At 50.1% G+C, this 16367-nt stretch overlaps 1 protein-coding gene across 1 annotated transcript in view; it reads left to right on the top strand.

Annotated features, from left to right (window-relative positions):
• The window catches only part of kirrel3a (kirre like nephrin family adhesion molecule 3a), a 441035-nt gene that overhangs the window by 380674 nt on the left and 43994 nt on the right, over positions 1 to 16367 (top strand). Inside the window, exon 7 of the mRNA XM_067970790.1 lies at positions 13249 to 13393. Within this exon, the coding sequence (XP_067826891.1) occupies positions 13249 to 13393 (145 nt within the window). The remainder of the gene's footprint in view (positions 1 to 13248; positions 13394 to 16367) is intronic.

Raw genomic sequence — 16367 nt, 5'->3', positions numbered from 1 at the left:
AGTTCTTCATGCAGAGGGTTGTGAATCTTTGGAATTCTCTACCCCAGAGGGCTGTGGATGCTGAGTCGTTGAATATATTCAAGGCTGAGATGGATAGATTTTTGGACTCTAGGGGAATCAAGGGATTATGGGGATCGGGCGGGAAAGTGGAGTTGAGGTCGAAGATCAGCCACGATCTGATTGAATGGCGGAGCAGGCTCGAGGGGCCGAATGGCCTGCTCCTGCTCCTATTTCTTATGTTCTTGTGATACAGCCTTTGGAGAGGGAGAACAAATAAATAAGAAAGAAAGACTTGAGATATGGCACCTTTCACAACCTCAGGATGCCCCAAAGCGTTTTACAGCCAATGAAGTAATTTTGAAGTGTAGTCACCATTGTAATGTAGGAAACTTAAGTGGTCTATAGCCATTGGGGAGGTCAAAATATATTTTGCTCCCATATTATCTTTAAGTGGCAACATGCCTTTAAATTAATTTTTCCTGCCTCGTCCAATGTCCTCTGCGGACACAAACTAGTCAGAGGCCTGCCTTCATGGGTAATGAGGGCTGACCCCTCGCAGCAACCCTGCCGCTCCAGCTCCGTGTCCCGTCGTAACTAACCAGTGCCGTTCACCATCACCATTAACTCCAGGAGTGCTTCTGCATCGCAAGTGTTTTTAACCAAACCCGCTGATGTCTGTTGATGATATGGGGATAGAAAGTCACTGTCATTGGTGTTGCTGCACCCAACCTAGAGGAGGTAATAAGAGAGCACAGAATGTTGTGAAGAAAGGAATAAGGAGTAGCCTTAAAAGCATTCCCGATAATTAAATGGAGTGAGTTGGTGAATGGAATGGTTCACTACCAGGATCGAAAGAAGAGAAAGAACTTGCATTTACATAGCGCCTGGTCATCCCAAAGAGCTTTACAGCCAATTAAATAGTGTAGCCACTGTTGTAATGTAGGAAATGCGGCAGCCAATTTGCACACAGTAAGCTCCCACAAACAGCAATGATAATCTGTTTTTAATGGCTGAGGGATAAATGTTGGTCAGAACACCGGGGAGAACTCCCCTGCTCTTCTTCAAAAAAGTGCCTTGGGATCTTTCACATCCACCTGAGAGAGCGGACGGGGACTCAGTTTAACATCTCATCTGAAAGACGGCACCTCTGACAGTGCAGCACTCCCTCAGTCCTGCACTGGAGGTATCAGCCTGGATTATGTGCTCAGGTCTCTGGAATGGGACTTGAACCCACAACCTTCTGACTCAGAGGCGAGAGTGCTACCCACTGAGGCACGGCTGAGACGTTCCTTACTACGACCGGGGTTTTCCACCTCTGCACTCGCTAGCCCGTGACTTTCCGCCTGTTCGCTATCGAGGGAGGGGGAACTGTCGCGCACAGGCGCAGAAATCCCAGGCCCACGTTCCGGTTGGTCCCAGCGGAGAAGTCGGGTTACAGATCTTCTCTCACGTACCAGCTCCGCAGTCACTACCTGTGGGTCTGTCACACAACCGCCTCAAGTATTATCTTTCGAGAAGGGTCCAGCTCCTCAAAAGTGAATTGCATCCATTAAAAAAGAAATCATGAAATATATTGTAAACACAAAGCTTACATATTTCACCATAATTTGAATTTATTGACATTTGCTACCCAGGGATTTCCCAACACATTCTCTAAATTCAGTGGCCTTGTGTTTAGTTATTGCATTTCTGTGTTTTTTTAATGAAAGCAGTTATTAAAATTCATGCAAATAAAATCTGTGTGGCTGAGAAAAATTATTAGGTTGGCACTTTCATCCATAATTCAGGCCTTTTATTCAAGCAAGTATTAATGTGAATTATTGTCCCTCTGTTATTATCACTATTCCGCTGCCAACGTAAGAGAGGTTTCACGGATCACTGTACATCTCCCGTTGCCGTGAGGATGAGATGCATCACCGGAGACTGAAGGGGGATGCCGTGATTCCTTACAGCAGGGCCCAACCTGTCGGCCAGTGCCCGCCTGCACAGAGCGAGCACCTTTCCTCTTCCGACTGTTCAGTGGGACTTGTGCTGCCTGCTGCAGTATTGAACCAATCAGACCAGGAGAGTCCCAGGTTCGATCCCAGGCCGGTGCTGAGTTCACTGGTCTCACCCAGGGCATCAGTCGGGGCTACGACAGTCCAGCCTCTACTCTCCTAGGCCGGAGATAGAAAGAAAGAATTTGCATTTATATAGCGCCTTCCATGACCAGCTTTACAGCCAATGAAGTACTTTTGAAGTGTAGTCGCTGTTGTAATGTAGGAATCGAGGCAGCCAATTTACACACAGCAAGGTCCCACAAACAGCAATGTGATAATAACCAGATAATCTGTTTTAGTGATGTTGGTTGAGGGATAAATATCGGCCAGGACGCCGGGGAGAACTCCCTAGCTCTTTTTTGAAATAGCTCCATGGGATCTTTTACGTCCACCTGAGAGGGCAGACGGGGCCTTGGTTTAACGTCTCATCCGAAAGACGGCACCTCCGACAGTGCTGCACTCCCTCAGTACTGCACTGGAGTGTCAGCCTGGATTATGTGCTCAAGTTTCTAGAGTGGGGACTTGAATCTACGACCTTCTGCCTCAGAGGTGAGAGTGCTACCCACCGAGCCATGGCTAACATGGGGAAAATTGAAGCCTAGGATCCTCACTCCCGATCACTATTCAGTAATTACTGTTAGTAAGTGTCTGTTCCCCTTCTCCCAACCCTCATTTTAGGAAAATTCATAGAATCAAAGAAAATTTACGGCACAGAAGGAGGCCATTCGGCCCATCGTGTCCGCGCCAGCCGAAAATGAGTCACCCAGCCTAATCCCACTTTCCAGCACTTGGTCCATAGCCTTGTAGGTTCCACTTCAGGTGCCTATCCAGGTACTTTTTAAATGTGATGAGGGTTTCTGCCTCTACCACCCTTTCAGTCAGTGAGTTCCAGACCCCCACCATCCTCTGGGTGAAAGAACTTTTCCTCAGCTCCCCTCTAATCCTTCCACCAATTACTTTACATCTATGCCCCCTGGTTATTGACCTCTCTGCTAAGGGAAATAGGTCCTTCCTGTCCACTCTATCTAGGCCCCTCATAATTTTGTACACCTCAATTCAATCACCCCTCAGTCTCCTCTGTTCCAAGGAAAACAACCCCAGCCTATCCAATCTGTCATCAGAGCTAAAATTCTCCAGTCCTGGCAACATCCTCGTAAATCTCCTCTGTACCCTCTCTAGTGCAATCACATCTTTCCTGTAATGTGGTGACCAGAACTGTACGCAGCACTCAAGCTGTGACCTAACCAGTGTTTTATACAGTTCTAGCATCTACCTCCCTGCTCTTATATTCTATGCCTCAGCTGATAAAGGAAGGTATCCCGTATGCCTTTTTAACTATCTTATCTACCTGTCCTGCTACCTTCAGGGATCTGTGTACATGCACTCCAAGGTCCCTCTGTTCCTCTACACCTCTCAGTATCCTCCCATTTATTGTGTATTCCCTTGCCTTGTTTGCCCCTCCCCAAATGCATTACCTCACACTTCTCCAGATTGAATTCCATTTGCCACTTTTCTGCCCACCTGACCAGTCCATTGATATCTTCCTGCAGTCTACAGCTTTCCTCCTCACTGTCAACCACACAGCCAATTTTTGAATCATCTGCAAACTTCTTAATCATGCCCCCTACATTTAAGTCCAAATCATTAATACATACTACAAAAAATAAGGGACGTGGTACTGAACCCTGTGGAACCCCACTAGAAACAGCCTTCCAGTCACAAAAACACCCATTGACCATTACCCTTTGCTTCCTATCACCGAGACAATTTTGGATCCAATTTGCCATTTTCCCTTGGATCCAAAGGGGATTTACTTTTTTGACCAGTCAGCCATGTAGACTACCCATGTAGACTGTCCATGTAGACGACATCAAATGCACTACCCTAATTGACCCTCCTTGTTACCTCCTCAAAAAAATAAATCAAGTTAGTCAGACACGACCTTCCCTTAACAAATCCATGCTGACTGTCTTTGATTAATCCGTGCCTTTCTAAGTGGCGGTTTATCCTGTCCCTCAGAATTGATTCCAATAATTTGCCCACCATCGAGGTTAGACTGACTGGCCTATAATTATTCGGACTATCCCTTTCTCCCTATTTAAACAATGGCGCGTTAGCAGTCCTCCAATCCTCCGGCACCACACCTGTATCCATGGAGGATTGAAAAATGATGGTCAGAGCCTCCGCTATTTCCTCCCTTGCTTCTCTTAACAGCCTGGGATACATTTCATCCGGCCCTGGTGATTTATCCACTTTCAAAGATGTTGAACCCCTTAATACTTCCTCTTTCACTCTGTTTATCCCATCCAATATTTTACACTCCTCCTCCTTAACTACAATCCCTGTATCATCCCTCTCCTTTGTGAAGACAAACGCAAAGTTTTCATTAAGAACCATACCCACATCTTCCGGCTCCACACCTGGTTTACCTTTTTAGTCTCTAATAGGCCCTACTCTTTCCTTAGTTATCCTCTTGTTCTTTCTGTATTTATAAAACATTTTGGGGTTTTGCTTAATTTTACTTGCCAGTATTTTTTCATGCCCTCTCTTTGCTTTCCTAATTCCCTTTTTAATTTCACCCCTGCTCTTTCTATACTCCTCTAGGCTTTGTGTAGTATTGAGTTCTCGGTGTCTGACATAAGCTTCTCTTTTCTGCCTTATCTTACCCTGTATGCTCCTTGATATCCAGGGGGCTCTAGATTTGGCAGTCCCACCCTTTTTGTTTGGGAACATGTTTACTCTGAACCCCTTGAATGTCTCACACTGCTCTGACACTGATTTATCTTCAAGCAGCTGTTTCCAGTCCATTTTTGCTAAATCATTTCTCTGCTTAGTAAAATTGGTCTTTCCCCAATTGAAAACTTTTACTCCTGTTCTATCTTTGTCCTATTCCATAACTATGCTAAATTTAACTGAATTATGATCACTACCACCAAAATACTCTCCCACTGCTACTTCTTCCACCTGCCCACCTCATTCCCTAAAACTAAATCCAGAACTGCCCCCTCTCTTGTTGGGCTTGCTATGTACTGGCTAAAAAAGTTCTCCTGAATCCAATTTAAGAATTCTGTGCCCTCTATACCATTCACACTGATTCTATCCCAGTTAATATTCAGGTAGTTGAAATCCCCTACTATTACTGCCCTACTGTTTATGCACTTCTCAGAAATTTGCCTACATATTTGCTCCTCTATCTCTCTCTGATTGTTTGGGGGTCTATAGTACACTCCCAGTAGTGTGATTGCCCCTTTTTTGTTCCTTAGCTCAACCCATTTGGCCTCATTTGATGATCCTTCTAACATATCATCCCTCCTCACAGCTGTAATTGTTTCAATAACCAAAATTGCCACCCCCCCTCTCCTTTTTTATCCCCCTCTCTATCTCATCTGAAAACCTTGTAACCAGGAACGTTGAGCTGCCATTCCTGCCCATCTTAAGCCATGTTTCTGTAATAGCTAAGATATCGTACTGTCACGTGTCTATCTGTGCCCCTCAGCTCATCTGCCTTATTCATTATGCTCGTTGCGTTGAGGTATATACCATTAAGCACTGCCAAACTCCTTTGTTGTTTATTTTCTAACCTTTTACTTATGTTCCTCCAGCTATGGCAGGGCAGAGATGCCCAACCACCTGCACCACATCCTTCTGCCATCATGGAGTAGCGGGCAGGATTTGAGTCAGGCGAGCGAGGGGGTTATCAGCCAGTACCAATCTTCCTTAACAACAAAATGTAACCCCCTCACCCACGTGTCCCACTCAGTCAAACAGCACGTGTGAGAAATGACAAAAGAAAGAAAGACTTGCATTTATATAGTGCCTTTCACGGCCTCAGGACGTCCCAAAGTGTTTCTCAGCCAATGAGGTACTTTTGAAGTGTAGTCACTGTTGTAAGAACTCAAAGCTCACTCGATGGAGGTGAGGGTGTTGGATTAATGGACAGACTCACAACACGAGCCCACAGTCAATGAGTGGGGCAGTGGTGGGCCTACTGATCTATATCAGTAACTCTGCATGGCTGGTCGTACATTCAAGGATCACAAGCCCTGGTTTTAGCAGTTCAAGCCTCACCGAATTGCCCAGTAATATGTTCTGTTACCCACCCCTCGGCAAAATGATCTGTTCAGTACCCTCTCTATTCAGCAGAGTACCACTGGAGGCAGTGTCTGCTCTGGACATGACCCCCCTATTGATTTGTGTCTGATACCTGGAGAGGGAAATTGTTTGAGAAACAGAAAGATTTAACTAACTAAAGATTAGGCATTGGGAATGGGACAACAGAGCTCCAGCCTTAAGCAGTTACCCACCTTCTGCAAAGGGGTGGACTGTCCATGTGGGAAATCGGGAGAATTCCCAATTACCCCCCTGAATGGTTCCATAGCGTTGTATGAACAACGCCCCCTTTCTGTGAGAATCCTGCACCACTTTGGGAGAGCCAGTCTGCCCCTGTTTCTGTAGTTATAGTTCTGGTCCTTATTCCTTAACTTTTCACTCTGACCTTCGCCCCATCCCACCCCTCCTCCTGTGGCTGTGTGATGAGGGTGACTCTGGTTTACAGGGCTATCAGGAACGGCTCTCTGTTATAATGATCAGTATGAGCATTTTTAGACGTTCCTTTACTACAGTAATAACTGAATGCTTTACATCATTCTGAGCAGAACATTTAGAGACAGTCCCTTACCAATCAATCTCTGGCAATGTTTCAATTAGCAGGTTCAGTTTGAAACAGCTGGTTGAAGGCCAATCATCTCAGCCCCAGGACATCACTGCAGGAGGCCCTCAGGGCAGTGTTCCGAGGCCCAACCATCTTCAGCTGCTTCATCAATGACCTTTCCTCCATCATAAGGTCAGAAGTGGGGCTGTTCGCTGATGATCACACAGTGTTCAGTTCCATTTGCACGTCTTCAGATAATGAAGCAGTCTGTGCCCACATACAGCAAAACCATGTGGACACCATTGACCAGAAACTCAACCAGCCACATAAATGCCATGGTTACTAGAGCAGGTCAGGGGCTGGGTATTCTGCAACGAGTGGCTCCCTTCCTGACTCCCCGCAATAATGCAAGCTCTTTCTTCTCTCTTTTCTGAGCCATACAAAGATTTACTCAGCGGTCTTGTTGTGTTAGCTGATCTTAGCCGGAGTGGAGTTAAATATATTAAGCGAGGATTCCCACTCCCAGTGACCCCCTGCTGGAGAGTCTGTGGATTACAGATGAGGACGGGATGGAGTTTGGGCTGTGATGCCTCCGCGGTGGAATAACCTGGTCACAATCACTGTCTGGATTTACACGTGGAGAATGGTCACTTGGGCAAGCGTACCGGAGGGCAGCCAACGTACGTGGGACCGTACCCCAGTAACAGCACCTTCGAGAGAGGAGAGGGAGATATCAGTGCAGATGGCAGCGATTAGGCTGTTAACTCAGCAAAGAGTACATTGGTGGGAAAAGTTTACCACAGTGCGTGTTTCACAATCAGTGGGGACTGTAGGCCGCGACATCCAAAGGTCATTTCAGTGAGGGGCATGTGATGTATTTTGGGATGCTGTCTCCATGGTAAAGACGCTGTATAAATCCAACTTGTGGTTGTAAATTTCATCTCCGTAAACTTCAGCTCATCCAAAACTCTGCTGCCCGTACCCTAACTCACGCCAAGTCCCGTTTACCCATCACCCCTGTGCCTCCTGACCTACATTGGTTTCCAGTCCGGCAACATCTCAATTTTAAAATTCTCATCCTTGTTTTCAAATTCCTCCATGGCCTCACCCCCTCCCTATCTCTGTAACCTCCTCCAGCCCTACAACCCTCCGAGATCTCTGCGCTCCTCCAATTCTGGCCTCTTGCGCATCCCTGACTCCCATCGCTCTGCCATTGGCCGCTGTGCCTTCAGCTGCCTCGGCCCTAAGCTCTGGAATTCGATCCCTAAACCTCTCTACCTCTCCTCCTTTAAGACGCTCTTTAAAACCTACCTATTTGATTAAGCTTTTGGTCACCTGTCATAATATCTCCTTATGTGGCTCAGTGTCAAATTTTGTTTCATAACTCTCCTGTGAAGCACTTTGCGATGTTTTGCTACATTAAAGGCACTATATAAATGTAAGTTGCGGGGATAGTAGAAAGGCTTTATACTGGCTCTGTGGGGTTTTATCAATGGGGTGATCCAGCGCTGCTTTTGAGGAGCCACACTGGCAGGGAGTTAGACCGGAGAATCTGGTGCCATTGGCCCAATCTTCACCCCCTTAAATGTTTTGTTAAACATTTAAGATGTGAGTGGGGGTGGGAGAATCAGGAATGCAATCGTCTTTACGATTATGCTAGGAACACCGTCCGAAGGAGACCTTTATGGACGTGCCTACGATGGTTCTACGTGCTTGGAGCAAAGCTGTTCTTTGCCCAGAGCGCAGGGCCCAAGTTTCCTGAGTCTGCGCCAGCAGTGAGGTCCCCTTCCCCTGCTGCCAGATCGGACTCAGAAAATGTGCCCCAAGGAGCTGGAAATTTGACTGGAGCTTGATCTCGGAGTGAGTCGGGGTCTCCTGGAGCTGCACTTCTTCCATTTGTCTGTTAGGAACAGGACAGTCCAGCAGTGGTATGCTGCCCTCTCACAATTCCTAAAGTATAAAACCAGACACCAACAGTCTGAACTTTACACTAAACATCCTTTGCTTCCACTCATTGCTCTGATGATAGTGCGGATGTGTCAATCTGTTGAAGTCTACAATTAATTTTCACTGTCAACAAAGCAATCCTCAAAATATGACTCCACCTTCTCTTCTCTCCTCTCCCCTCCCCTCCCCCTCCCCCTCCCCCTCCCCCTCCCCTCCCCCTCCCCCTCCTGCCTCCAACCCCCACATATTTGGTCCTTGGTCAGGTACTAGACGTTGTAAATATAGCCGTAGCCGCCCTTGGTTTGCAGGGTGTTTGGTCTCAGGGACTCCGTGTGAAGGGCTCAGTGCAGCGTGTAGGCCGCACTATGTAGGGTTGCCAACTCTAATTGGAAACCTTCCTGGAGATTCTGTCACATGATCTCCAGCCTCCAACTGCCCCGCCATTGGTCGCCTGATACGTCCATCCTCGCGGTGCCCCGCCTTCCTGCACCGATTGGACAGCGAACAGACTCTTCATCACCCGATTGGATGACTCTTGACTCGTCAGTGAAGCAGCCTTTCTCACCTCCCATGTTTCTTTAACTAATCAACAAAAGTGTTCAAAGAAAATGAAAAAGACGATGCCCTCCTGATGTTTCGTCCGGTGTTGCTCGCAGCAGTGACCTGGAGATTAATCTCTAATTCCTGGAGACTCCAGGACAACCCTGGAGGGTTGGTAACACCAGCAGCACGAGAATTCATTCTCCGTCTACAAAGGAGGTGCTGAAATGGTCTGAGATGCATTCTTGTGATGTGGGTGAAGAGGTGTCACATCAAGACCTCCTGATGGTTCTCTGGGCCTGTCTGATCAATGCAGAGAGCACCTGGAATACCGAGGCCAGGGCCATGCTGAAATATCGCCCCACAATGATTGATCTAATCCTGACGACTGTCTCCCAAAGTCTATTTATCCGTAGCCATCAAGGTACAAAACTTTCTTGTATTGCAAAGCAAAACTTTACCAAGACCGGCAATTCCTTAATTGATTGCTGTCTGGAACATTCTGTGAATTACCTCAAATTGCACTGGTCTATTTTTGGCCCTGTAATACAGTGCACATCTATAATCTAAAAAGCTCTCCCCCGAAATCATCCTCAATCTAGCAGGTCCATCATTTTATTATTTTACAGTCGGTTTACTTCATGCTGCCACTTAGACGCAGATATTCAGGGCTCTCGGTCCAATGCAATCCATCCTGTTCACATCGTAAAGAAACAACAGTGAACAAACTGTCACCAAATCAGAGAATAACAGAGTGTTACAGTATGGTGTGTAACAGAGAGTGTTTCAGTATGGTGTGTAACAGAGAGTGTTTCAGTATGGTGTGTAACAGAGTGTTACAGTATGGTGTGTAACAGAGAGTGTTTCAGTATGGTGTGTAACAGAGAGTGTTACAATATGGTGTGTAACAGAGAGTGTTTCAGTATGGTGTGTAACAGAGAGTGTTTCAGTATGGTGTGTAACAGAGAGTGTTTCAGTATGGTGTGTAACAGAGAGTGTTACAGTATGGTGTGTAACAGAGAGTGTTACAGTATGGTGTGTAACAGAGAGTGTTTCAGTATGGTGTGTAACAGAGTGTTACAGAGAAGAGTGTGGGGTATATCAGTGTTACAGTGAGGGGTGTGGGGTATATCAGTGTGTAACAGTGAAGGGTGTGGGGTATATCAGTGTGTAACAGTGAAGGGTGTGGGGTATATCAGTGTGTTACAGTGAGGGGTGTGGGGTATATCAGTGTGTAACAGTGAAGGGTGTGGGGTATATCAGTGTGTAACAGTGAAGGGTGTGGGGTATATCAGTGTGTTACAGTGAGGGGTGTGGGGTATATCAGTGTGTTACAGTGAGGGGTGTGGGGTATATCAGTGTTGCAGTGAGCGGTGTGGGGTATATCAGTGTTGCAGTGAGGGGTGTGGGGTATATCAGTGTTACAGTGAGGGGTGTGGGGTATATCAGTGTTGCAGTGAGGGGTGTGGGGTATATCAGAGTGTTGCAGTGAGGGGTGTGGGGTATATCAGTGTTACAGTGAGGGGTGTGGGGTATATCAGTGTTACAGTGAGGGGTGTGGGGTATATCAGAGTGTTGCAGTGAGGGGTGTGGGGTATATCAGAGTGTTACAGTGAGGGGTGTGGGGTATATCAGTGTTACAGTGAGGGGTGTGGGGTATATCAGTGTGTTACAGTGAAGGGTGTGGGGTATATCAGTGTTACAGTGAGGGGTGTGGGGTATATCAGTGTGTTACAGTGAGGGGTGTGGGGTATATCAGTGTGTAACAGTGAGGGGTGTGGGGTATATCAGTGTGTTACAGTGAGGGGTGTGGGGTATATCAGTGTTACAGTGAGGGGTGTGGGGTATATCAGTGTGTAACAGTGAGGGGTGTGGGGTATATCAGTGTGTTACAGTGAGGGGTGTGGGGTATATCAGTGTGTTACAGTGAAGGGTGTGGGGTATATCAGTGTTACAGTGAGGGGTGTGGGGTATATCAGTGTGTTACAGTGAGGGGTGTGGGGTATATCAGTGTGTTACAGTGAGGGGTGTGGGGTATATCAGGGTGTTACAGTGAGGGGTGTGGGGTATATCAGTGTTACAGTGAGGGGTGTGGGGTATATCAGTGTGTAACAGTGAAGGGTGTGGGGTATATCAGTGTTACAGTGAGGGGTGTGGGGTATATCAGGGTGTTACAGTGAGGGGTGTGGGGTATATCAGTGTTACAGTGAGGGGTGTGGGGTATATCAGGGTGTTACAGTGAGGGGTGTGGGGTATATCAGTGTGTTACAGTGAGGGGTGTGGGGTATATCAGGGTGTTACAGTGAGGGGTGTGGGGTATATCAGTGTGTTACAGTGAGGGGTGTGGGGTATATCAGGGTGTTACAGTGAGGGGTGTGGGGTATATCAGTGTGTTACAGTGAGGGGTGTGGGGTATATCAGTGTTACAGTGAGGGGTGTGGGGTATATCAGGGTGTTACAGTGAGGGGTGTGGGGTATATCAGTGTGTTACAGTGAGGGGTGTGGGGTATATCAGGGTGTTACAGTGAGGGGTGTGGGGTATATCAGTGTGTTACAGTGAGGGGTGTGGGGTATATCAGGGTGTTACAGTGAGGGGTGTGGAGTATATCAGTGTTACAGTGAGGGGTGTGGGGTATATCAGGGTGTTACAGTGAGGGGTGTGGGGTATATCAGTGTGTTACAGTGAGGGGTGTGGGGTATATCAGTGTGTTACAGTGAGGGGTGTGGGGTATATCAGGGTGTTACAGTGAGGGGTGTGGGGTATATCAGAGTGTTACAGTGAGGGGTGTGGGGTATATCAGTGTGTTACAGTGAGGGGTGTGGGGTATATCAGTGTGTTACAGTGAGGGGTGTGGGGTATATCAGTGTGTTACAGTGAGGGGTGTGGGGTATATCAGTGTGTTACAGTGAGGGGTGTGGGGTATATCAGTGTTACAGTGAGGGGTGTGGGGTATATCAGTGTGTTACAGTGAGGGGTGTGGGGTATATCAGTGTTACAGTGAAGGGTGTGGGGTATATCAGTGTGTTACAGTGAGGGGTGTGGGGTATATCAGTGTGTTACAGTGAGGGGTGTGGGGTATATCAGTGTGTTACAGTGAGGGGTGTGGGGTATATCAGGGTGTTACAGTGAGGGGTGTGGTGTATATCAGTGTGTTACAGTGAGGGGTGTGGGGTATATCAGGGTGTTACAGTGAGGGGTGTGGGGTATATCAGTGTGTTACAGTGAGGGGTGTGGGGTATATCAGTGTGTTACAGTGAGGGGTGTGGGGTATATCAGGGTGTTACAGTGAGGGGTGTGGGGTATATCAGTGTTACAGTGAGGGGTGTGGGGTATATCAGTGTGTTACAGTGAGGGGTGTGGGGTATATCAGTGTGTTACAGTGAGGGGTGTGGGGTATATCAGGGTGTTACAGTGAGGGGTGTGGGGTATATCAGAGTGTTACAGTGAGGGGTGTGGGGTATATCAGTGTGTTACAGTGAGGGGTGTGGGGTCTATCAGTGTGTTACAGTGAGGGGTGTGGGGTATATCAGTGTGTTACAGTGAGGGGTGTGGGGTATATCAGTGTTACAGTGAGGGGTGTGGGGTATATCAGTGTGTTACAGTGAGGGGTGTGGGGTATATCAGTGTTACAGTGAAGGGTGTGGGGTATATCAGTGTGTTACAGTGAGGGGTGTGGGGTATATCAGTGTGTTACAGTGAGGGGTGTGGGGTATATCAGTGTGTTACAGTGAGGGGTGTGGGGTATATCAGGGTGTTACAGTGAGGGGTGTGGGGTATATCAGTGTGTTACAGTGAGGGGTGTGGGGTATATCAGGGTGTTACAGTGAGGGGTGTGGGGTATATCAGTGTGTTACAGTGAGGGGTGTGGGGTATATCAGTGTGTTACAGTGAGGGGTGTGGGGTATATCAGGGTGTTACAGTGAGGGGTGTGGGGTATATCAGTGTGTTACAGTGAGGGGTGTGGGGTATATCAGGGTGTTACAGTTTGAGAGCAGTATGTAAGGGATATACACGTTCTTGATTTTTTTGGTCCAGGCTGTCTGAGTTTGATGTGCTTTGTGTTGTTTCAGGTGGGCGAAAGGAGGCCAGTCTCTGAGAGGAGTTCTGGGTGAGACGTACGAGACGGTCGTGGACCACACCTTCTACACTGAGCCCGTGTCCTGTGCCGTGTCCAACCCATTGGGAAGTACAAACATCAGCCGGACTGCGGACTGTGTATTGTAAGGAATTCTGCGCTCACCGTTCCCCAATCTCTCAACTCTCCCCCACTCCAGAGTCTCTCAACTCTCGGCCATTTAGAATCTGACAGCACAGAAGTGAGGCCACTCGGCCCATCGTGGCTGTGCCGGTTCTTTGAAAGAGCTTTCGAATTTCTCCCACTCTCCTGCTCTCTCCCCATAACACTGCAAATTTTTTTTCTTTTTCAAGTATTTATCCAATTCCCTTTTAAACTCTTTGCTTTTTTTTCTCTCTCTGTGTTTCAGGCACTGCCACAGACTCCTGACCATAGGCCTCTGCCCCCCCCACCACCGACCCCCCCCGCACCACTAACTGGTCAGCTGGATCTCTGGGCAGCTCGTTGGCACTTACCCCCCCCCTCTCCCCCTCTCTCCCCCCCCCCCTCTCCCCCCCCTCTCCCCCCTCTCTCCCCCCTCTCTCCCCCCCCCCTCTCCCCCTCTCTCTTCCCAACTCTCTCCGCACTCTCCCCCACTCTCCCCCCCCCTCTCTCCCCCACTCTCCCCCCACTCTCCACTCTCCCCCAATCCCCCCACTCTCGCCCCATCTCCCCCCACTCTCCCCCATCTCCCCCCACTCTCCCCCCATCTCCCCCACATCTCCCCCACTCTCCCCCCACTCTCCACTCTCCCCCATCTCCCCCCACTCTCCCCCATCTCCCCCCACTCTCCCCCATCTCCCCCCACATTCCCCCACTCTCCCCTCACACTCTCCCCCCACACTCCCTCACACTCTCCTCACACACTCCCTCACACACTCCCTCACACACTCCCTCACACACTCCCTCACACTCTCCCCCACACTCCCTCACACTCTCCCCCACACTCCCTCACACTCTCCCCCACACTCCCTCACACTCTCCCCCACACTCCCTCACACTCTCCCTCACACTCCCTCACACTCTCCCCACACTCTCCCTCACACTTCCTCACACTCTCCCTCACACTCTCCCCACACTCCCTCACACTCTCCCCTCACACTCTCCCTCACACTCTCCCTCACACTCTCCCCCACACTCCTCACACTCCTCACACCTCCCCACACACTCCCTCACACTCTCCCCCACACTCCCTCACACTCTCCCCCCCTCACACTCTCCCCTCACACTCTCCCCCACACTCCCCCACACTCCCTCACACTCTCCCTCACACTCTCCCCCACACTCCCTCACACTCCCTCACACTCCCTCACACTCTCCCCCACACACCCTCACACTCTCCCCACACTCCCTCACACTCTCCCCCACACACTCCCCCACACTCTCCCTCACACTCTCCCTACACTCCCTCACACACTCTCCCCACACTCTCCCCCACACTCTCCCTCACACTCTCCCCCCACACTCTCCAACACTCTCCCCCACACTCTCCCTCACACTCTCCCCCACACTCTCCCTCACACTCTCCCTCACACTCCCTCACACTCTCCCCCACACTCTCCCCCACACTCCCTCACACTCTCCCCCACACTCCCTCACACTCTCCCCCACACTCCCTCACACTCTCCCCCACACTCCCTCACACTCTCCCCCACACTCCCTCACACTCTCCCTCACACTCTCCCCCCACACTCTCCCTCACACTTCCTCACACTCTCCCCCACACTCTCCCTCACACTCTCCCTCACACTCTCCCCCACACTCTCCCTCACACTCTCCCTCACACTTCCTCACACTCTCCCCCACACTCTCCCTCCACACTCTCCCCCCACACTCCCTCACACTCTCCCCCCACTCTCCCTCACACTCTCCCCCACACTCTCCCTCACACTCTCCCTCACACTCTCCCCCACACTCCCCCACACTCTCCCCCCACACTCCCTCACACTCTCCCCCACACTCCCTCACACTCTCCCCACTCTCCCCACACTCCCTCACACTCTCCCCCCACACTCCCTCACACTCTCCCCCACACTCCCTCACACTCTCCCCCACACTCCCTCACACTCTCCCCCACTCTCCCCTCACACTCCCTCACACTCTCCCCCACACTCCCTCACACTCCTCCCCCACTCTCCCCCACACTCCCTCACACTCTCCCCCACACTCCCTCACACTCTCCCCCACACTCCCTCACACTCTCCCCCACTCTCCCTCACACTCCCTCACACTCTCCCCCACACTCCCTCACACTCTCCCCCACACTCCCTCACACTCTCCCCCACACTCTCCCTCACACTCTCCCCCACACTCCCTCACACTCTCCCCCACACTCCCTCACACTCTCCCCCACTCTCCCCCACACTCCCTCACACTCTCCCCCACACTCCCTCACACTCTCCCCCACACTCCCTCACACTCTCCCCCACACTCCCTCACACTCTCCCCCACACTCCCTCACACTCTCCCCCACACTCCCTCACACTCTCCCCCCACACTCCCCTCACACTCTCTCCCCCCACACTCCCTCACACTCTCCCCACACTCCTCACACTCCCTCACACTCTCCCCACACACTCCCTCACACTCTCCCCCACTCTCCCTCACACTCCCCCACACTCCCCCACACTCCCTCACACTCTCCCCACACTCGCCCTCACACTCTCCCCACACTCCCTCACACTCCCTCACACTCTCCCCCACACTCCCTCACACTCTCCCCCACTCTCCCTCACACTCTCCCCCACACTCCCCCACACTCCCTCACACTCTCCCCCACACTCCCTCACACTCTCCCTCACACTCTCCCCCACACTCCCTCACACTCTCCCCCACACTCCCTCACACTCTCCCTCACACTCTCCCCCACACTCCCTCACACTCTCCCCCACACTCCCTCACACTCTCCCCCACACTCTCCCTCACACTCTCCCCCACACTCCCTCACACTCTCCCCCCACACTCCCTCACACTCTCCCCCACTCTCCCCCCACACTCCCTCACACTCTCCCCCACACTCCCTCACACTCTCCCCCACACCCCACACTCCCTCACACTCTCGCCCCACTCTCCCTA

The sequence above is a fragment of the Heptranchias perlo genome, chromosome 33, assembly GCF_035084215.1.
Source record: "Heptranchias perlo isolate sHepPer1 chromosome 33, sHepPer1.hap1, whole genome shotgun sequence".
Classification (NCBI taxonomy): Eukaryota; Metazoa; Chordata; class Chondrichthyes; order Hexanchiformes; family Hexanchidae; genus Heptranchias; species Heptranchias perlo.
The sequence above is the reverse complement of the archived record's forward strand: the minus strand, read 5'-3'. Positions and strand labels throughout refer to the sequence as shown.